Source organism: Trachemys scripta, chromosome 7 (assembly GCF_013100865.1).
Source record: "Trachemys scripta elegans isolate TJP31775 chromosome 7, CAS_Tse_1.0, whole genome shotgun sequence".
Classification (NCBI taxonomy): Eukaryota; Metazoa; Chordata; order Testudines; family Emydidae; genus Trachemys; species Trachemys scripta.
Window position 1 is genome coordinate 55,550,752 of NC_048304.1, and position 23,646 is coordinate 55,574,397.

The window sequence follows — 23,646 nt, forward strand, 5'->3', positions numbered from 1 at the left end:
TCTACGTAAAAGAATAAATGGACACAAATCAGACGTCAAGAATTATAACATTCAAAAAACAGTTGGAGAACACTTCAATCTCCGTGGTCACTCGATTACAGACCTAAAAGTCACAATATTACAACAAAAAAACTTCAAAAACAGACTCCAAAGAGAGACTGCTGAATTGGAATTAATTTGCAAATTGGACACCTTTAAATTAGGCTTGAATAAAGACTGGGAGTGGGCCATTACACAAAGTAAAACTATTTCCCCATGTTTATTTCCCCCCACATCTTCTTGTCAACTGCTGGAAATGGGCCATTTTCATTACCACTATAAACAGTTCTTTTTCTCTCCTGATAATAGCTCACCTTAACTGATCACTCTTGTTATAGTGTGTATGGTAACACCCATTGTTTCATGTTCTCTGTGTATATCTATCTATCTATCTTCCTACTTTATTTTCCATTGCATGCATCCGATGAAGTGGGCTGTAGCCCACGAAAGCTTATGCTCAAATAAATTTGTTAGTCTCTAAGGTGCCACAAGTACTCCTGATCTTTATTCTTGTAGAGAATGAGTAGCTAAGAAATTAATGACACTTTAGATTTTAGGATTGAGATATGGCCATGTACTTCTTTGTGTTTGTTTCAGGACGTGTGATTGGCAGGTTTCCCCAGAGCATTGCTGACATCAGAACTGAATAAATTCCAAAATATTTCCATTTATTAACAGAGTGTTGCCAACACTTAGAATCAACAAAGAGGAATTCGAAACTAAAAACTAGGGCTGCCAATTAATCACCGTTAACTCATGTGATTAACTCAAAAAAATTAATTGTGATTTAAAAAATTAATTGCCATTAATCACTGTTTTAATCGCACTGTTTAACAATAGAATACCAACTGAAATTTATTAAATATTTTTGGATGTTTTTCTACATTTTCAAATATATTTGTTGGGGTATGTATTGGGTTAGTAACCCCGCTCCTGTCCTGAAGGGCCTAAAACAGCCCTGGGAGCGGGCTGTGGCAAGGAACCAGTAAGAATAGGCTGATTGGGGGAAGTAGCCACAGGTGAGGCCACACTCCAATCAGGCCACAGCTGTCTCTATAAAAGGGCTGCTAGGCAGTCTCTCTTTAGCTTGTGAGAGAGAAGGGCCTGGCTTTCTGAGAGCAATAGGGTGCCTGAGAGGAGCAGGGCTGGAGAAAGGCTAGAGGGGCTGGGGAGCTCCAGCAGGGCACCTCCCCAGGCTGCAGGACTTGAGAAGGGCCTAAGGAAGGCACTGGGGCTGCAGAGGTGCAGTCCAGGGATTAGGTAAGGGCAGCAGGTCCAAACCCCTCTTGCCTATGATGAGTGGCGTTTACATTGCAGTCTGCCCCAGGGAATGGGGGCTAGTTGATGACTGGCAGTGGCCATAGACTGATGTGAGGTGGGGGTAGAGGGTTGGGGATTCCCTGGAGCGGGGAGACCCAAACATTTGTGGGGGTACTGCTGGGGCAGAGGGTGCTCCGGAGCTGGAAACAAAGCTAATTCCCAGGATAACCAGCAGGAGATGCCACCAGTGAGTCGTTGTGTTGCTACAGGGTACATAAGGGTTAAGTAAAGACCTGGGTAACTGCTATCATGGTAATAGGGAGTAAGGCACAGGCAAGCACTATTTCTTTGCTTGATAGATTTGCTTTGCCATCCTTTCCCTTCTGCTTCTTAAGAATAGATAAGTGTTGCAGCTGCATAAGGAATATGGTTGTCTGAAGGATAACACTTCTTCACACAAAGGGTATCTTCCCTCTCTCAGCTACATAAACTAGCTCGGGGTCATGGTGCCTTTCTCCCTCCCCTATGAACTGCTGATTAAGGGAACTTGTGGCTACAATTACTGCAAAGAAATGTATCTTCAAGGTAAAAATGTCTGTATAATATGCTTAATGCTGTAAATGGGTAGGTATAATTAAATTCAGTATATAGCTATTAATATTCATTATGTGGGCATTATATTATTAAATAAAGGGTTTGGGGGCATTGTATTAAATGTGGGTCTCTACATATTAACTTAAATAAGAGTGTGATGTGATTAATTTGGGGCTTACTCAACAATTGGGTCGAGGGGAACAAGTACTGCAATAAAGAAGTCCATTTACTCAATCTGCCTCTGGGTTCTCCTGCTCCTTCTTTCCATCATTAACAATATTGATTTCAATTATAGCACAGAATGTAAAGTGTACAGTGCTCACTTTATATGGTTATTTTTAGTGCAAATATTTGCACTCTAAAAATGATTGTGACTGGCGTCCCAGTGGGGACCACCTCAGGTTACCTAGGTATGGTGAACTGTATGGAATGGGGCAGACAAACTCCAAAGCTGGTGGATAATTCAATATTTAGATTTACCAAGCCATCATAAAACAGCTTCTTTATTACGTTACTGTTTACTTAGAAGTACAAACACTGTTCCCTTGAAGTAACCCAGCCTCAGGCCTCCATCCAAGTACCAAGTCAAATATGATAAAGATTTCTGGATCTTATTTCATCATACAAAAGAAAAGGTTCCAACAATCCCAAAGGATTGGACACATTACTTCCCAAATTAACGATCTTACCCGAATACACGCTACAGCCAATTCTTACTAACTAAAATTTAATAAAGAAAAGGGAGAGAGTATGGTTAAAAGATCAATATACATGCAGACATGAGTTAGATTCTTGAGGTTCAGATTCATGGCAGACATGGTGAGGTTTGTAGTTGCAGAGAGTTCTTTTAGAATTTAGTTCATACGTTGTAGTCGATGTCCAATATCCTATTCAGAGTGTACCAGCTTAACTAGGATCTCATTTTATGACTCAAATTTCCCCTGATAAAGGTTAAGCAGAGCTGAGATAAAGGATCCTTGGGTCCTGATCCTGTTTATACAATTTCAGGTCCTCTTTGACAAGCTGGAGTCCCTCGGGGAACAATAGGCCCTTATTTACTAAGCATTGTCATTAATTATTCACACAGATTAACATAGGGCAGTCTATCACTGGTACTTAACTATACAAATTAATATAAGACAATCACCTGTTCCTCCACCATTCACTGATGATTTGCTATACATTTCGAAGAGAGATGAATATATATAGAGATCCCATGTTTACAATTCATTTAAATGTTAGGATGTTAAATGTTAGGGAAATAAAAACAACCCAGGAAACTACAGACCAGTTAGTTTAACTTCTGTGCCAGGGAAGATAATGGAGCAAGTAATTAAGGAAATCATCTGCAAACACTTGGAAGGTGGTAAGGTGATAGGGAACAGCCAGCATGGATTTGTGAAGAACAAATCATGTCAAACCAATCTGATAGCTTTCTTTGATAGGATAATGAGCCTTGTGGATAAGGGTGAAGCTGTGGATGTGGTATACCTAGACTTTAGTAAGGCATTTGATACGGTCTCGCATGATATTCTTATCGATAAACTAGGCAAATACAATTTAGATGGGGCTACTATAAGGTGGGTGCATAACTGGCTGGATAACCGTACTCAGAGAGTTATTAATGGTTCCCAATCCTGCTGGAAAGGCATAACGAGTGGGGTACCACAGGGGTCTGTTTTGGGACCGGCGCTGTTCAATATCTTCATCAACGACTTAGATATTGGCATAGAAAGTACGCTTATTAAGTTTGTGGATGATACCAAACTGGGAGGGATTGCAACTGCTTTGGAGGACAGGGTCATAATTCAAAATGATCTGGACAAATTGGAGAAATGGGCTGAGGTAAACAGGATGAAGTTTAACAAAGACAAATGCAAAGTGCTCCACTTAGGAAGGAAAAATCAGTTTCACACATAGAGAATGGGAAGAGACTGTCTAGGAAGGAGTACGGCAGAAAGGGATCTAGGGGTTATAGTGGACCACAAGCTAAATATGAGTCAACAGTGTGATGCTGTTGCAAAAAAAGCAAACATGATTCTGGGATGTATTATCATGTGTGGTGTGAGCAAGACACAAGAAGTCATTCTTCCGCTCTACTCTGCTCTGGTTAGGCCTCAGCTGGAGTATTGTGTCCAGTTCTGGGCGCCGCATTTTAAAAAAGATGTGGAGAAATTGGAAAGGGTCCAGAGAAGAGCAACAAGAATGATTAAAGGTCTTGAGAACATGACCTATGAAGGAAGGCTGAAAGAATTGGGTTTGTTTAGTTTGGAAAAGAGAAGACTGAGAGGGGACATGATAGCAGTTTTCAGGTATTTAAAAGGGTGTCATAAGGAGGAGGGAGAAAACTTGTTCACCTTAGCCTCTAAGGATAGAACCAGAAGCAATGGGTTTAAACTGCAGCAAGGGAGGTCTGGGTTGGACATTAGAAAAAAGTTCCTAACTGTCAGGGTGGTTAAACACTGGAATAAATTGCCTAGGGAGGTTGTGGAATCTCCATCTCTTGAGATATTTAAGAGTAGGTTAGATAAATGTCTATCAGGGATGATCTAGATGGTATTTGGTCCTGCCATGCGGGCAGGGGACTGGACTTGATGACCTCTCGAGGTCCCTTCCAGTCCTAGAATCTATGAATCTATGTTCTTTTGATCTTTGAATTATCAGAATACAGCACAGACAGGGACTGTTGATTACATTGTTAACCCTAATCATATATATGTAAATACACAAACATTATCTCCCCACATGTCTTTAAGGGTTGAATTTGAGTAATTTATTTTGCAGGATGTTTAACCCTTTCAGGCCATGCGTCACAATGATAAACAAAAGAAGCAGTATTTTTCAATTCACTTCATACAAGACAAAGCCCTGGCTGGGATGATTTAGTTGGGGTTGGTCATGCTTTGAGCAGGGGGTTGGAGTAGATGACCTCCTGAGGTCTCTTCCAACCCTAATCTTCTATGACTCTATGAAGTACTGTAATGCAGTCCCTTTATCGTGAAAGTGCAACTTACAAATGTAGCTCTCTTTTTTGGTTTTGTTTTTGTTACATAAATGTGCTCAAAAACAAAACAATGTAAAACTTTAGAGCCTCCAAGTCCCATTCAGTTCTACTTCTTGTTCAGCCAATTGTTAAGACAAACAAGCTTGTTTACATTTATGGGAGATAATGCTGCTCTCTTCTTATTTACAATATCACATGAAAGTGAGTACCAAGTGTTCACATGGTACTTTTGTAGCCGACATCGCAAGATATTTATGTGCCAGATGCGCTAAACATTCATATGCCCCTTCATGCTTCGGTCACCATTCCAGAGGACATGGTTCCATGCTGATCAAGCTTGTTAAAAAAATGTGTTAATTAAATTTTGACTGAACTCCTTGGGGGAGAATAGTATGTCTCCTGCTCTGTTTTACCCACATTCTGCCATGTATTTCATATTATAGCAGTCTCGGATGATGACCCAGCACACATTTTTCATTTTAAGAACACTTTTGTAGTAGGAAGAGGGCCTGAAACATTAGCCCAGGCCTCAGGTCTCATACCAGACCTCTGATACATGGGCTTATGTTTCAGACCCTCTTCCTACTACATCTGATGACAACTTTCACTGCAGATTTGACAAAACACAAAGAAGGTACCAACATGAGATTTCTAAAGATAGCTACAGCATTTGACCCAAGGTTTAAAAATCTGAAGTGCCTTCCAAACTCTGAGGGATGAAGTGTGGAGCATGCCTTCAGAAGTCTTAAAAGAGCAATACTCTGATGCGAAAACTAAAGACCTGAACCACCAAAAAAGAAAATCCAGCTTCTGCTGGTGGCATCTGACTCAGATGATGAAAGTGAACATGCATCGGTCTGCACTGCTTTGGATTGTTATCGAGAGAACACGTCATCAGCATGGACTTGTCCTCAGGAATGTCGATTGAAGCATGAAGGGACAAATGAATCTTTAGTGCATCTGGCACATAAATATCTTGCGATGCCGGCTACCACAGTGCTATGCGAACACCTGTTCTCACTTTATCTCAGCATTATCTCCTGCAAATGTAAACAAACTTGTTTGTCTGAGTGAATGGACTTATAGGCTCTAAAGTTTTACTTTGTTTTATTTTTGAAAGCAGTTATTTTTTTGTACATAATTCTACATTTGTAAGTTCAGCTTTCATGATAAAGAGAGAGCACTACAATACTTGTATGAAGTGAATTGAAAAATACTATTTCTTTTTTTTACAGCACAAATATTTGTAATAAAAATAAATATAAAGTGAGCACTGCACACTTTGTATTCTGTGTTTTAATTGAAATCACTATATTTGAAAATGTAGAAAACATCCAAAAATATTTAAAGAAATGGTATTCTATTATTGTTTAACAGTGCGATTAATTGTGATTAATTTTTTTAATCGCTTGACAGACCTACTAAAAACATTAACTCATATTAAATGGTTCTGAATTCCAGCTTCATTTGGGTAGAATTTCCAAACAGCAAGGATGGGATGAACTTCAATGCAGTGACTCTAGAATGCTTGTATTAGTGGCATTAAAAAAAGGGCAGGGGGGAAAAGGGCCCGTATGAAAATGTTGTTTCTATTTCTGTAGCTCCTCTGATCCTTTGAATAATAATAATAATAAAAAAAAATCCCAGTGCTTTTCTAGTGGGCAAGGAAGTGCCAGCCCTTATGATTTTATCAAACATCTTGTGATATTATCTGGTATTTTTCATAAAGCCTCAGCTCGTGAAGTCCTGTGATTATGTGAGAATCTTGGCTTTCATTCTTTTTAAAAAAAGCAAGTTTCTAGCATTCATAGTGGTGGAAGAAGGTTGAAAACATGACCTCTAAATTCTCAAAACACAGATGGCAAATCAAAAGAAGCTGAGAGCTAACTATGTTTAAATTCTCATGGTTTTTTAATCAACTGTGATTTTTGGGGCTTAACTCATGATTTTTAAACACATGGGGTTGGCCAGACTGCAAGTAACATGCAACATTTTAATACTGTGAAACCTGTGCGTGGAGCCATCCTATCCAGCCCAAAGAAACCTCAGCCCTAGGTCCTGGTTCTGCTGAAGCACTCAAGTATGTGCTTAACTTGACTTCGGTGGTATTGAAGCATGCACTTTGTAGAACATGGACAGAGTTATGTCTTTGAAGGTTTTGCACCCATTTCCTGAAGGTATTCCCACCCAATTCCTGCAGAAATCAATAGGAGTTTAATGCTCGCTGGAAGGTGAATTTGGAAGAGACAGGGGAGACTTTGCTTCGCTCTGGACTCGTGCCCGCAATGCTATGCGACGACTGGAGAAGCGTATCAGCTGCCACTGGACATGGTGCAAGGAATGCCAGGAGCTGGGAGTCCTGGTGCCACAGATCACACTATCATCACTCCGAGGGCTAGAACCATGCTGGAGAGGACCCTGAAGGATGCTAATACGTGGGAAAACCTGAAACGGAAGCCAGACCAGGGCAAGGCATTCGAGATGACATGCAAGTGGGATGCCAGCAGCCACTTCCTCCCTGGGGGCAGCTTCGCACGATTTGCCGACTGGAGCTTCAGCCACAGAGCCCAGCTCAACTGCATACCACTGAACGGAGCCATCCGCCACGGGAATTGGGACAAGCGTTGCAGGAAGTGCAGCTACGCCACATCCTGTGTAGCTGCAAGCCCCATTTGAGAGCTTGGCAGCTGCGACACAACACCATCCAAGATCGCCTGGCCAGAGCCATCCTGCCATCCGTGGGGAAGGTTGCCGTAAACTCCACCATCCCCGGAACCGACAGCCAACTGCAACCCGACATCATCATCACCAGCGAGGACCGGAAGATGATCATCATGGTGGACGTCACAGTGCTGTTCTAGAACACGATCCCAGCCTTCCTCGATGCCCGAGCTTGAAAGGTAGAGAAATATGCCCCTCTGGCCAAAACCTTGAGAGCTAAGGGTTACCAGGTCCAGGCACATGCACTGATCGTCAGAGTCTTAGGCGCATGGGACCCCAGTAATGAGTGACTACTGAGAGAATGCGGAATCGGTCAGCACTGCACTCGGCTGGTGCGGCAACTCATGGTGTTGGATGCCATCAAGTGGTCGAGGGACATCTACATAGAACACATCACTGGACATTGGCAATATCAGGAAGGATGAGCTGGAGTGCGGATGAGAAGCGCAGTCAGGAAAGTAACATACAATCCATGAGGTAAGTATTTTCTAAATAGACAACCAACCTAGTAGCGGATTTAGAGTTAGTGGGGCCCTGTGTGCAGCTTCATATTTGGGCCCCCTGCTCAGGACCCAGCCAAGAAAAAGAACATTCTCTCTTATCTCCCCCCCCACCCCATTTTTCATTCTTTTTTTTTCTCCATCCTCCTCCTATATGATAAGTAATAGGAAGTAAATGAAAATAAAGTGAGGTACCTTGATTGGGGCAGGGGGTTGGGGTGCAAGGGGGATGTGGGCGTAGGACCCTGGGAGGGAGTTTGGGTACTGGGTGTGAGCTCTAGGCTGGGGCAGGGGGTTGGGGTGTGGGAGGGGGTGAGGGCTCTGGGAGGAAGTTTGGGTGCGGGCTCTGGGCTAGGGCAGGAGGTTGGGGTATGGGAAAGGTCAGGGGGGCGGTGCAGCTCCCAAAGCGACCGGCACACCCCTCTGGCAGTGGCTTCTAGGCGGAGGGGCAGTGGGGTCTCTGAGCGCCGCTGCCCGCAGGCGCTGCTCCCATTGGCCGCAGTTCCCGGCCAATGGGAGCTGCCGAGTCGGGGCAGAGGGCAATGCGCGGAGAGAGAGACACACACACAGAGACCCCCCGGTGGCCATAGGGACATGCTGGCTGCTTCCGGGAACGGCGTGGAGGGAAGGAGGCAATGCGGGCAGGGTATGTATCATCTGACTTTTAAATATTAACTTTGTGGATAATCTTAGGGTTACCATATGTCCTCTTTTTCCCGGACATGTCCGGCTTCTCGGCAGTCAAACCCCCATCCGGGGGGAATTGCCAAAAAGCCGAACATGTCCGGGAAAATGGCGGCTCTGCTCCTCCCTGACTCTTCGGCTCTGTTTAAGAGCCGGGCTGCCCGAGCGCTACCGGCTTCGGGCAGCCCCCGTGCCTCCGGACCCTGCGCCGCCGGAGCCCGGGAGGGGAAGTGCCCGGCTGGGGGCGTGGGTCCGGAGGCAAGGGGGCTGCCCAAAGCCCGAGCGCTACTGGCTTCACGGTTTGCTGGGCAGCCTCCAGACCCTGCGCCCCCGGCTGGGCGCTTCCCCTCCCAGGCTCCAGCTGCGCTGGGGAAGCGCCGGCTGGGGGCGCAGGGTCTGGGGGCTGCCCGGGAAACCGTGAAGCTGGTAGCACTGGTGCAGCCCTTTCCCCCTGGCTGGGAGTGGGAGGGGGGAGGGGGCAGAGTTAGGGTGGAGAAGGGGTGGAGTTGGGGCAGGGCTAGGGGCGGGGAAATGGGCGGGGCCAGGGCCTGTGGAGGGTCCTCTTTTTTTATTTATGAGATACGGTAACCCTAGATAATCTAAGCACTATACCCAGATGTACAGATACTCTTTTCCCAATCTATGTATTATATATATTTTTTTAACATTAGCTTTAATACATTTTTAAAATATCTTTGGGGATCTGGGCCTTCCTCAATTGGCGCCTTATATTATCGAATACAATCCAGAGGTACCTAACCCTCTCCCTGCTGCCTTCTCATTTTGTACCGCTGGGGGCGCTCTAGCATCTCCCCAGGTCAATTCTCCCTCCCGTGCTGCTGCGGGTGCCGCTCCCTCTCGTTGTTCCTTCTTTGGAGCCCCTCGGGCTTCTCCTCTCTATGGCTTTTTTCTGTTTCCGGCCTCACTATGGAGCGGAAGGCGGGTGTTTCCGGTTCCGGGTTCCATCCCCGGTGTAGGCGACGATGGCGGCGGCCTCCTCCTCGTCCGCGGAGACGGGGGGCTCCGGGGCCCGGGAGGAGGCCGAGGAGACGGCGGGGCCCGGCTGGAGCGAGTCGCAGTTCCGCCATTACACCTTCCGGACGCAGCCCATCCCCCGGCTCAGCTACAGCGACCCCCGCGCCGAGGAGCTGATCGAGAACGAGGTGCCCGGGCTGCCAGTCTGACAAGGGGCATTTAGGGGGTGAGGTGGGGAGCGCTGGGTGTGGGGAGGGTCCTGGGGGGCAAGATGGACCGTGGGGCTGCTGAGCCTCTGTCCCACCAGGCTGGGGCATCGCTCACACTGTGATGCTGTGTCAGGCTACACACCTCTGATGGGTACTGCACGTACACAGACATCAACAGGCAGGGACACACCCAGCTGAGTTACATGAATGCTTCTCCCAGACGCTCATGACCAACAACACAGAGGCTCCAGCCAATTCCCCTCAGCTCCCCAGCCTAGGACCTCAGAGCTGTACGGTCTTGCCCTGGTCAGAAGCCTGGCTGGTATAAATTCATTACCCAGTTTGTCCCTCCCTCGATGTGGAGAGGGCAAACACTAGCCTTTGTAAACTGAGCAGAGATTTACCAAGTGCTTCAACCGAAACACACTGTTTTAGGTAAAATATGACACAGATTTATTAATTATAGAAATATAGATTTTAAGTTATTATAAATAGCTAGCATAGAGATCAAAGTTGGTCACCTAAAAATTAAATAAATTTGCAGTCTAAGTTCTATAAACTAAACAGAATTTGACTCAAGCAGTGTCTCACCCTGACATATAGTGTAGTTCCTCAGTTCACAGCCTGGGATTCTCCTCCAGCCAGAGTTGCCAACTTTGTGATTTGCTGTGTGTGTGTGTGAGTTGTAAACAAACACACACACACTATGCCTCAGGCCCTGCTCCCACCCCACCCCTTACCCCAAGTTCCCACCCTACCTCTTCCTGCCTCTTCTCCTGCCTCTTCTTTCCCCATTCTGCCCCCTACCCCAAGTGCACCCTCCTCCTCCTCCCTTTCCTGCATGCCGCTGAACAACTGATTGCCAGGGGCAGGAGGTGCTGTGAGAGAGCGGGAGGAGTTGCTCAGTGGGGCTGTCGGTGGGTGCTGAGCTCCCACTATTTTTGTCCTGTGGGTGTTCTGGGGCTGGAGCACCCCCGGAGTCGGTGCCTATGCCTCCAGCCCAGGACCACGCTCCCCAGTTCAAAATCTTTGTCTTCTAGATGTTTTTTCCGGGTGTTGAGTTGTGGGGGGAGTGAGGCCAAATGATGATGTCACTTCCCCTCTTTTATAGTTTCTTCAAGCTTGCTGGAAAGATCTTTTGCTATGATATGGGTCAAGCAGTCTCCATTGTATATGTGATTTCTCTGAGATGGTTGTTGGGGAAAGTGGATTCTCTTCAATGGGCCATCAACACTTCTGGCTATTCCATTGTTGTATCTAAAAAGATGGTTGTGGGTCTTCCCAATCTCAGAGCATATTTCAGTAACACACACAGAGCAAAACTTCATAACCTCACATATGATAGTACATATAATCCAACAGAATGTTAATATTCAACAGATCAAGCCTTTCAAAATGATACCTCACAAGGCATGCTTTGTACAAAACATATCATAATTATATGAGAATACTGAATATGGGGGTTAAGGGTGCTACTTTGAGGTACAGAGTTCAAGGGGGGGTCACTAGGTAGTGCTGGGGGTGTGTGGGGACAAGGCCCTGGGGGTGATGGGTGGGAGGCTGGGGTGGTGATGTGTATTTGACAAGGAGTATGTGTTTGTGTGCGGGAGATCATGTGAACTGGGGGTTCCTGGTGAGCAGGTGTGAGCACCCACTGCCTCACTCTGGATGGGTTTAGCAGCCCAGGGATCTATGTGGTGTGGTTAAAGGGGTCACGGAGGAAGTCTCCAAAGGCTGTGAGCACCTAGCAAGAGAGTGGGATTTCTGAAGGTGGTATATGTGATAGAACTAGGAGTAAAGGAGAGAAGATTAGAGAGGAAATGTAGGTTAGGTATGGGGAAAGCTGTCTGAAGGAGAGAGAATTGGGCTGTGGGATCACCTCCCAAGAGAAGCCACTTGAGTCATTGCTATGTACGAGAGCATACACTGTAAGCAGTGCTTTAATTTCTTGTGTTGTAAGCAGCAACATTAATATTGAAAGTAACTAAATTATCATTTACTTCTCACATTGGCTGTTTCCCTTTTTTCTCAATTTGGACATTGAAAAATTAATGTTTGTTTTCCCGTTTTGATTATAGTCAGCCTTTCTGTCAGTTGCGAAAGCTTCAGGGAAAGTTAGATCTTTGTTCTGGAATGTAAATCATGAAAACTTTATTTTGTAAAGTAATGTTTTTACAAACTTGGACTTTGATGCCAAATTTGGGTGTTGTCACCAATTTGAAGACAGTACTGTAGCGACCAATCCTATACTCGTTGTAATGGTTCAAAGTAGATGGGATTTACTAAGGCTTCCCCATCTTTAATGTCTATGAAATGAGTGACTTGTGGTTTCATGGAAGCAAATCCATAAGAAGGGAAGTGGGCATGCAAGTTTCAGGGCTCGTCTACACTTCCACTTATGTTGATATAACTTATGTCGCTCAGAGTCTGAAAAAGCTACCTCCCTCTCCCCCCGAGTGACATACGTTATACCTATCTAAGCACCGGTGTGGACAGAGCTTTGTTGATGAAGATGTTCTCCCGCCGACATAGCTATGGCCTCTTGCAGAGGTGGCGTTATACTGATGGGAGAATGTCTTCACCAGACGCGCTACAGTGGTGCAGCTGTGCCGATGTAGCCCTTCTAGTGTAGACTAGCCCTTAGAAACATGGCGTTTCTTAGGAAGTTTGGGAAGTATGTGTGGAAAGAAGTATGGAAAAGTCTGGGGTATCTTCAAGTAACTGTTTATGGTGTAGGGGAGATAGATGGAATTTCCCTCTAGGGAGGATTCTGACTACACCTGTGTCCATCTAGGAAATGGGATAATCTCTGCTATCTCTTTGCCTGTGCCTCAGCCTGATCTTTCTGTTGGAGGAGGATGAGACAGAGACTGGTTCCTTTCAGATTTCAGCACTGCTCCTTAACTTACCAAGGGAGCTTCTAAGGATCAATACACATATTTCTACCTACTTTCCTGGAACAGAGCACTCTTCTTCAGCATCATTCCTAGACCCACCAGTCTAGGAATCAAACCCAAGACCACTATAAGGTGGTGTGGAGTATTCATATCCTATCTCATACTCTGTGTTATGGGGGTGTCTTATCCTTAGTACTAGCTGCTGTCCAAGTCAGAATATTGGACTAGAAAGACCATGTGGTATAACCAAATACTGTAATTTCTGTATCCTTCCCTGACATGCTTCTATGGCTTGTTTATAGAGTTGATTAGTGGGCATCTGGCATTCCTTTGTGAGCGTGTCATTAGAAAGTGGTGGCTAGTTCCTAATTTTTTTTGTATTTTTGGGAGTCAGTCCCAAATAAACATTCTTCCTCCTTCTTCCCAGACCCTGTTGCCTGATTTTTCTCCTCCTCCTTCCTACTGCTTCAGAAGAGAAACTGTATGGTTGTGATAATGAGTTATTTATCTCCCAGTTTCTCCAGAAATCCTTGAACCAATGTGCTTTCTTTTGCTATCTAGGAGCCAGTGGTCCTGACAGATACAAACTTGGTGTATCCCGCCCTGAAATGGAACCTGGACTACCTCCAGGAGAACATTGGCAGTGGTGACTTCTCAGTGTATAGCGCCAGCACATACAAGTTTTTGTACTATGATGAGAAGAAAATGGCCAATTTCAAGAACTTCAAGCCCAAGTCGAACAGGGAAGAGATGAAATTTAGTGAGTTTGTGGAGAGACTCCAGGAAATACAGCAGCAAGGGAGTGGTGAGAGGTAGGTGATACTTGGAAAGCTCTCCAGTTGTTCAGGTTTAATTGGGTGATAGGTTGAGGTTTAGGCATTGAAAATGATTTGAGAGTGCATTTGGACCTGCTTTTTTTCATCTTCACAATGATTTCTCCTCCTCAGATTCAGTGTTGGAGGAGGGTGGTCTCAGATGTACTAGGGTTGGTCATCCACTTGTTAAATGTAGACAGACATCTTTGAAACACTTGTCACAGAATTTTTCAGTGTTTGCCTGATTGGACTTTCACATTCTTTGGCGGGAATAAAGTGCTGGTGAAAGATGCTTTGCTTGGCAGCACAGAAGGCTAAAGGCCATGATCCCTAGAAAAGTCACCCACTGGCAATCCAACTTTTCCCATGCTGCCCCACCAGTGTATGCCAGCTCTGACTTGGCAGATCGGAATGGTGTTCAGTCGCTATTGTACATTGCATGGCCTCTCTTCTGAGACTGCTAGAAACGATGCAAATTAGTGGCAGTTGTGCTGGCAATATTTATGCTTATCCACTAGCAACTAGACTTATCCCAGCAGCTGCTTTCAACAGGCCACCAAGCAGTCACTGGATGGTAACAACTTCTGGATGCTATTAACCTTGGCCGAGTTTGAACCAGCTATATACTGCCCAATGGCTCTGTATCCCATTACCAGTTTTCAGAGCCATTCAGTTCCCCCTCAGGTTCTGGCATACCATCTGAAAGGGAAAAACCTATCACAGAACTTAAGCAGCTTTGCTGGTGAATATGGGTATAGGGTGTCTAATGCATGTACTGCTGAGATTGCAGTGACAGAGGCTCGGATAGTGTGGTCCCCTACAACTAAAGGCACCTTGGTGTCTGACCAGCTGAGATCTGAGGTTGATGCGCTATATTCCGTCACAGACATTCTCCCACAGAAACTCTTAATCAGAGAGGTCCCTTTGGTGGTTAGTGACTGAAAGTAAGTGGAAGAGTAAATTTGAGGGATATTGATTAACTTTGCTTGATTGTACAGTCGCTTGATGATAGATTGGGATTTAAGCTTCCTTCTCCTGCTGCACTTGCTGGTTAGTGTTTCTTCTAGCCATTCCTCTGAGATCTCAGAATTTTGTTTTGGATTGCTCCAAAGTCCCACTCATACCAAAATCCTTACTCAACCGATTACTGTTTGACCTAAATTAGATTTAATTTCCTCCTATGGTGGGAAATTCTGCAGGTGAAGTTTGATCCCTCAGGTTTTTGGAACTTTTCCTTTCCACAGACACCTACATTTCTTGTAGTTTTCCTTGCCACTGTTGTTGGTGACAGAGTAGAATTTCTGAAAGAACTAGAGCTCCCTTTTCTGCACAGAGAGCTGAGTGGGACATGTAATTCTCCAGGCAGTTTCTGAGGTTAACTTGTGATATTGGTCTTCTCTTCACATGTTCCACATACATGAAATCTACCGGTCGCTGTTAGTGTGGAGAGGCTGTGTATGTGTGTGGGGGGAAGACAGGGAAAGACATCTCTGTAAGGGTGGATGAGAAGATGCCTGTGTAGCCATATGTATGCTTAACACTAATTTTTCCCCTGGGAAATACAGGTTGTATCTGCAGCAGACTCTGAACGATACGGTTGGAAGGAAGATTGTGGTGGATTTCCTGGGCTTTAACTGGAACTGGATTAACAAGCAGCAAGGGAAGCGTGGCTGGGGGCAACTGACTTCCAACTTGCTGCTTATCGGCATGGAAGGTAAGCAACCAGTGTTGATTCTGAAGGGATTGAGGGAGACTTGGCTAATTCTGGTGAATTTCAACTTTGGGGGTCACTTTCAGCTGAATTTACCACTTGTTTGCAGTGTGTCTCTGAAGCAGCACAGGTAGCTTTAAGGGGGACTCCTTGTACACACAATCTATAATTTGTCTTATGTGGAGAGTGGGTCAGGAGAGTATTCCTCTGCTTGTGGTTGCTGGAAGATAAATTTCTGTGCATCTAATTACTCCCTGAAGTGTCAACTCTGATACAGCCAAGAGTTGTGCGGTGTGTTTTGAACTAATAGTTGACGTAGCCACCCCTGTTTCTTACTTGAGCACTTTACAGAAGTAATATCTCAGAGTGGTGTCCAGGGTTTGTTTTAAGGGCTAATTGACTCTGAAGAATCAGTCTTGTTACTTTGACCAGCAGTGAGATAGTTATCAGAGAAAGGGGAGGGACAGTCATGTTATGAAGACCTGCTGTGCGGGAACTCTCATGTGGCATCTCATGGGAGTGGAAAGAAATTTGTGAGCAAAGGATGCAAATGTACCACTATCTTCCCCTCCCATAGAAACAGCCCCTCAAGGCCCTTTTTAGAGAGGGCTGTTTCTATGCCATATTTTCATCTTACTTCCTCCAGACATCAAGGTTCTTAAATTATTGGGTTTTTTTAAAACAAGTTCTTTCCCACTCTTGTACTCAAACAGCTGAACAGGTTTTCTTAAAACTTTCCATAAATGTTACCTTCAGGCTGAGACCAAATTGGAAAAAGTCATCCTGAAAATTGAGAGTTGGGAGCAACTGAGAATGGGGGTTAAAATGGAAACCGTTCTGTAACTTTAACTCTAGCAGTTGCTAGCCCTACTGTAATGCCTGGTTTGTAAAGTGCTTTAGGATCCTTTCCTCCATATAGTTCTATGGACATGTATGGCAGTTTGTTGTTGGTGTTGCCCCAGTGAGACCTATAACCTGTTCCTTTGCCCGAGCCTTTAAAGTATATGTGAGAGATTATCCGTCTCTTTCTTTGTGCAGGGAATGTGACACCAGCTCACTATGATGAGCAGCAGAACTTCTTCGCTCAGATTAAGGGCTACAAGCGGTGTATCCTGTTCCCTCCAGATCAGTTTGAATGCCTCTACCCTTACCCTGTGCACCATCCATGTGACAGGCAGAGCCAGGTGAGAATAAGATCTATAGTAAACTGGATTTACAGTAACTCTTCACTTAAAGTCGTCCCAGTTAACGTTGTTACGTTGCTGATCAGTTAGGGAACATGCGCGTTTAAAGTTGTACAATGCTCCCTGCTTTGTCCACTGCTTGCAGGAAGAGCAGCCCATTGCAGCTAGCTGGTGGGGGCTTGTAACCAGGGTGGACCGGCAGCCCACCTATCAGCTCCCCGCTCCCCTAAGTCCCCTGTGCTGCAGCCGCCCAGCAGGCTAGCAATCGGCAGTTCAGCTGTCCCTCCTCCCACTGCCATGTGCTGCTCCTGCCCTCTGTCTTGGAGCTGCTCCCAGAGACTCCTGCTTGCTGAGAAGGGGGTGGGGGGCGCTAATGTCAGGGTGTCCCCCTGTCCGCTGTATCCCACTTACCCCTTCTCCATATAGAGCAGGGAGAGGACACAGACGGAGAGAGACAGAGAGAGCTTGGTGTCTCAACTTCCTGATCCACTTAAAAAGACAATGCACTTAAGAGTGGGTCAGCTTACTTAAAGGGGCAGTGTTCATCTCTCTCTCTCTCTCTCTCTCTCTCCCCCCCACAGTCAAGGTGTGTGTCTGTCTGCTATGCTGTCTCCCCTCCCTCCTGTTCATGCTTCCTTGATGAGAGGCTATGTTAACAACAATGTGTTATCCCTTGAGGGCTCAGTCGAGTGCTAGTTCATCATTTAGCAGCAAGGCATTCCCTGGGAAATATCCCTCCCTCTTACACCCTCTAACTTCACCACTTCAACCAAGCTTCACAATCATCATAGCTGTGAACAGTATTAAATTGTTTGTTTAAAACGTATACTGTGTGTATATCTATATAATATATAGTTTTTTGTCTGGTGAAAAAAATTTCCCTGGAACCTAACCTCCCCTATTTACATTAATTCTTATGGGGAAATTGGATTCGCTTAACATCGTTTCGCTTAAAGTCGCATTTTTCAGGAACATAACTACAATGTTAAGCAAGGAGTTACTGTATTCCCTACTACACACCAAAAAAGCACATGCATAAAAATCACTAGCTCCATGGGGGATATGCCAGTATCAGTAAAGTGTACCAGTCCCCGTCCTGGTGCTGAGCCATTAGAGTACCCACACTAGTTGTTACCTTTGATATCAATATGTGTTGTTGGAAAATGGGCCTCTGTGCATCAGTTATTAATTAGCCTTATTTAGTGTCACTGTGAGGCCATATGTTTTAGTGGTTGGAGCCGACAGAGCTCTAGTTCTGAGCAGGACACGTCAGTCTTAGTGCCTCAGTTTCCCCAGCTTCTGTCTAGCACACTGATGTTACGAAGCTGAACGTTGGCGGTACCTTGAGATGCTGTAGAAATGCCAAGTGTTGTTCACTGTGCTTTGGGTGTTTGAGTGATGCATTTATCAGCCACAGAACATAACTCTTCTGGAATGGTACCAGTATTATTATTTTGTTTGCTTTGGTCCAAAGAAGTTTTTCTTTGTCATAAGCATTTCCTACTGAAGGGAAATAGCAGGGATATTGCTTCCTCTCTTGTACCTTTCCCTCCTCCCCTCTTTTTTTTAACAAGACACACATTCCAAGAGATCAGAGGGTAGCCGTATTAGTCTGTATCCACAAAAACAACAAGGAGTCCGGTGGCACCTTAAAGACTAACAGTTATCTGTTAGTCTTAAGGTGCCACCGGACTTCTTGTTATATTCCAAGAGAGCTACTTGATGCAGATGTGCCTTGGGCTGTGCTGCAGGAATTGGAAGTGTGTGGTACTGGTACGCTGTATAGGAATGTAGCTGCTGCATAGGACAGATCTGCAATAGAGGCTGCTGTTGGAGCAGAGTGCACTCCTGAATTTCCAGCCTTTGTCTGATCAGTGCTGCATCCTTGTCTCTCTTGATCTGCTAGGTGGACTTTGACAATCCTGACTATGAGAAGTTTCCCAATTTCCAGAACGTGGTTGGCTGTGAGACAGTGGTAGGCCCGGGTGATGTGCTCTACATCCCTATGTACTGGTAAGGAGGATCCAATGAGCTGGGAGAAGTGGGGGAGGGATTTAGACAGAAAGGGTGGTCTTTTAGTTAAAGCATTGCACTGGGATTCAGGAGATCTCCACTCCTATTTCTGGCCAAGCTACAGAATTGTAGTGAGATCTTGGACAAGTTTTAACCACTCCGTGCCTCAGTTTCCCATCTGTGAAATGAGAGTAATATCTGCTACCTCTGAATGTTGAGGATAAATCTGTTAATGTGCATGAGGCATTTGCATACTACAGTGAGTTGTGCTCTAGCAATACACATTTAAATAACTAAGGGGAGTTGTTCAAGGGATTGTGCTGGTGTCTGAGTGACATGCCAAGGTGCCTCTCCTGCACTCTGGCCTGCATTCAACAGGTCTGTCTGTGTAGCTCTTTTTTTTTTTTTTTTTTTAATAGTAACCCTCCCATTTTGTATGGTTTCCATGCAGGTGGCATCACATTGAGTCTTTGCTGAATGGGGGAACCACCATCACTGTGAACTTCTGGTACAAGGTAAGCACATGTCCATCTGCACTCCTGTGGTAGCCCATTATTCAGTAGGATTCCCACTGTCTCGGTGGCACCCCAGCATGAAGACAGGATGTCAGACTTTGCCAAGCATGGATAACTTTACTGCCTGAGTCATAGACATGTAGGGCTGGAGTGGACCTCAAGGGGTTATCCAGTCCCCACCCACCCCGGGCTGAGGCAGGATTAAGTATGCCTAGATTGGACTGTCTCTGAAGTGTATTCTTCTAACCTTTTCTTAATCTTGGATATAAGGACTTGTCACTAGCAAAAAGCTGGTTTCTTCCCCTGGGGCATGGGGGTATTGCAGTTGAATAGCCAGGGTGCTTGGGTGTGAGTTGCATTGTTTGCTAAGATTCGGGTAAGTCTGAGGCATTTCAGGAAGGACACAATGAGGTGTTCTTTCTCTTTACTTTCAGGGTGCACCCACCCCAAAGAGAATTGAGTATCCCTTAAAGGCTCATCAGAAAGTGGCGATAATGAGGAACATTGAGAAGATGCTGGGAGAGGCCCTGGGAAACCCACAAGAGGTAAAGTAAAAGCTAGAGATGCTGTCACCGCCATTGAAATGTTGAAGTGTGGACTGCAGAACGCTGGATCCCAGCAAACCATCTGAGGCTGCCTGTGATATTAATGGGGATGGGTGACACAGCACTAGTGGCAATTCTTCATCTTCCACCCTTATAGTCCTTGGGGCCACAAAAGGCTGAGATCCTCAAATTATAGTGCTTGGGCTGATGAGTACAACCCCATAGCATACTGTAAAAATTGGGAAATAGTGCAAGCTATGGGGTGCAGAGACTATTTGGTTGTGGATGCTGGCAGAAAAGCATGCTGGTCAGAGGGACTAATGACAACATTAAGTGTGATATTTCAGGAGCAGGAAGAGTGATAAATAAATGCTCCATAATCAGTTTTTTAGTGAGAGACACTTTTTTTTTTTTTTTTTTCTGTAGCTCTGGCGGATTGAGAGAGAGTTGACCTCAGAACTGACTCATTTTGAATACCATCTTGCTCCCCCCACCCCTTTGAGTTCCAATATGATTTTTACCAGCTGGCATCTCATGACCCAGTGGATTAAATTGGGAATCAGAATCTGGTTTTGAAGGGCTGTTATCTCTTCGGTGGAGTTTGAAATACTGGGTGCTGAATACAAATGTTTTCATGGCCACTAAACCCTTCCAAGCACTGGTCCTGGACCACTGATTAGTGCAAGAACATTTCAGTCTCTGTATAATGTCAACAAATGTTCTTTATCCGATTTGCCTGCTATCTGGATGATTCCAAGAAAAATGCCTTTTATGAGAGATTCCTTCCCTAGCTAGTCACAGGGAATGCTGAGGAATAGGAGCAGCCTCAACTGCAGGCCAAACCTTAGGATTGAGGGACAAGTATTGTCTTGGCTTTCTATAATGCTTGTGATTTTAAGTGACCCCCAGAGTACCTTACTGGTGATACAGAGGAAATGCTCCTCCACTCCAAAATAAAGCAGTCCCTGTTCAGTGTGGCATAAGATTAGAACAGGAAGTGAAGAAAGCTGTATCCAGTTGAAACTGCAGGTGGGATTTTGTGTAGGAAAGTTGCCACTACTGGCCTGGACACTGTGTTTAACTCTTGTGGAAGATGCTAGGGGATCTTTAATAACCATAAGCAATCAAGACTCATTTGACATCTCCTCTGAATCATACCAGGAGATTGGTTCACTGCTAACCGGGCAGAATAACCAGCTCCACTTCTGCCCAATCTGTGTTCCTCTGAGATCCCCTTCTCTGGCCTGGCCCGGCTTAGCTTGTGGGAGTTGATGGGATAACAGCTTGAGGTAGTCAGGCGGCAGGCTGTGCTGCCCTTGTTGCCGTGCACTTGCCATGGCTAACAATATGTTTTTGCCTTGAACAGGTGGGTCCCCTGTTGAACATGATGATTAAGGGTCGGTATGACTAGTCCCTGGCCACCTGGGTGACTGACGGTGGAGCTGCTTCGTTCACGAGTAACGGAAGATACTGAGCGCTAGTATTGCACGCAGCACTTGAGACTGATGGGCTCCTGGCCCATCTCTGTCCCGTTCCACAACAATTAAGGGGACTACTGGAACTGCAAAACCATTAGCCCACCTCCTTCCCCCTTCCCTCACTGTCATCCAACTAAATCTCCCAAGAAAGAACCTGCACTTAGTGAGCAAGAATCCAGCTTCCAATAAGTGTGTGTTTCCCCTGTCTGCCGAGACGAGGAATGTGGCGTCTGGCACTCGAATGCTTTCCTTCTTTGGATTTTAATTTAAAGTGTTGAAAGAACAGTTTGGAAGGGAGCCAGGAGTGGTCTTGTTTCCTCAGGCCCAGTGGCTGGGTTTCTGTGATGGTGCTGGCAGTGGACGCAGTACCCCTGAAATCTGGGACAGTCAATCTGGATAGCAGGAAGCCTTAGGTTCCATGATCCTGTTGTTGTTAGAGGCCTTGTCCTTGCTGGGTCCTGGCACCGTCGGACAGCAGGAATGAGCGTGTGATGACTTGTTTGAGGAGAAACTGGAAAGATGGTTTGGAAACCCCCCAGCTCCCTGCCAAGATGCAGTGCTCAGGGTATTGGGAGCTTGGTACCTAGCAGGGTGATCAAGTTGAATCCATACAGTGTGTATGTGCACACAACGCCACCCTTTGAGTCCTGCCTCTGTCAGATGGGTCAAAGGAAACCTCCTCTCTCCCATTCACAGCAGAGCTCTTTGAGGAGCGAAGGTCTCCCTCTTTTCTCTAAAGCTGCAGCTTGGTTAGAAGTGGATGTAACATGGTGAGGGAGACAGAGATTACGAGGGCACTCCCCAAGTCTCCCACGATGAAGCCATGTCAAAATTGATCTCCTGGGGCCCTGAGACTGATGAATGCCCAGTTAAAATCAACTTCCCTTTTCTCCACCGGGGGGTGCCGGCTTCCTGTACAAAACACAGAAAGTGCCCTTTACTGATTAACTCTGTGTGTTATGTTGTGAGGCTGTTGTGTTGCTCCCTTCCTTGTATGGTCACGTGAGGAGGTGGGGAGACTCTGTTTCATACCTGTGTTCATTTTGTTTGAATCCTTTGTGTTCTAATACTTGGCACAGAAGTTTTCAGAATGAGAAGAGAGAGGCTACAGGAGCAGCAGAACTTCCTTTTAGAGTCCTGGCAATTGCCCTGAAAAACCAGCATGTCTTCCTAGTCCTTTTTCCTGCAGAGCCTTCCAAACTCACATGGAGCCTTGCCTTGCCTTGCACTGTTCTGCTGTTCCTGGGTGGGAAACTTGTGTACTGAACACGATTGTAATTGATCATCAAGATTAGCAAAGTTGGCTTGGATTCCATCTAATTCACCCTGCTGACCAGTGAAGGCTGTTCTCTTCACTATGTTTCCTAGTCCTTTGTCTCCTTGCCTGTTTAGGGCTGATTGTGACGTTTGGGTTTCTGTGAAGTGTGTAGCCCAGGGAGGAGATGTCGTTTGGGAAACAGAATGATATCCATGGCTTGCCGTGTCCCATCTTGTGCTGGGACGACTCTTGTACCGTTTACTGTGAACTTCTCTTATGCAGGAATAGAAGAAAGACTCAGCAAAACTGAGTTGTTGGACAGCATCTGGATGGAGCTTCAGTGTCTAGCTGTTGACCATCGCTATTTGTGGCTCTGGTACCAAGAGAGGTGCTATGGGACAAAGCAGGAGTCTTGTTACCAAACACCCTGTGTCCCTGACTTAGCAGTATGTAACCAAGGTCAAAGAGAGCAGCAGGAGATAAACTTTCTCTCCGGAGCACTGTCTAGATCAGAATGAAGGTCACTCAGCTGGATGCGTGTCAACGCTCAGCCTTGGGGGAAGGGGGAAGGACCCTCTTCTGCCTCTGGCTGAAAGTGAAGCCTTTCCAAGAGTTGTTGGTGTGTGCAGTGTCTCTGCCCTTGGTTGGAAGACACTCAGCTGGAATCTCACCTGCGTGCCAGTGTTGGGAGCACAGCAGTCTCAGCCAGTGTTCTGAGCAGCTCGTTCCAAGGGGCTCATGAAGGGAGAGGATGGTATATCTGGAACCTTGGGACCTGTTTTTCTTTATTTGCCAAAGGTCTAACTTTGAAGTGTCAGAACAGTTTTTGCTGCACTTGACTGGCATGAAAGCTCAGTTTACAATGCACTGATGGACTCTTTTTTTTTTTTTTTTTCCCCTCTCCTTTTCCACCCTCTGCTTTCAGTGCCCATGCCATGGTCTTGGGAAGCTGTGTATGTATGTGTGTGAGAGAAACACATGGTACCTTCTGAAATGTAGTTCTTAAATACAACCAATGTTGAACAACAGAAGTGTGTGGCTTTTATTCTATATGAGTGCTGCTCTCTAAAGGAGAACGCCCCCAGGGAGGCATCTAATCAGGACTCCTGTGGGAAGCAACATGGATCTGTCCACCCAGGCCGGTTGCAGATGGAGGTTAGAACTCAGGACTCTTTCACTTCAAATTGTTTGAATGAATTCAGCGCAGGTGAAAGCTGCCTGATTGACAGCCCTAGCCTCTGACA

General features: G+C 45.6%; 1 protein-coding gene across 1 annotated transcript; it reads left to right on the plus strand.

Annotated features, from left to right (window-relative positions):
• The first annotated feature begins 9,747 nt into the window (after positions 1 to 9,747).
• Positions 9,748 to 23,430, plus strand: HIF1AN (hypoxia inducible factor 1 subunit alpha inhibitor). Its single transcript, XM_034776465.1, has 8 exons — positions 9,748 to 9,965; positions 13,445 to 13,695; positions 15,264 to 15,412; positions 16,448 to 16,593; positions 18,500 to 18,606; positions 19,058 to 19,121; positions 19,556 to 19,666; positions 21,033 to 23,430. The coding sequence occupies exons 1-8, from the start codon at positions 9,786 to 9,788 to the stop codon at positions 21,075 to 21,077; spliced, it is 1,053 nt and encodes a 350-aa protein (XP_034632356.1). The 5' UTR covers positions 9,748 to 9,785; the 3' UTR covers positions 21,078 to 23,430.
• The last annotated feature ends 216 nt before the right edge of the window (positions 23,431 to 23,646 follow it).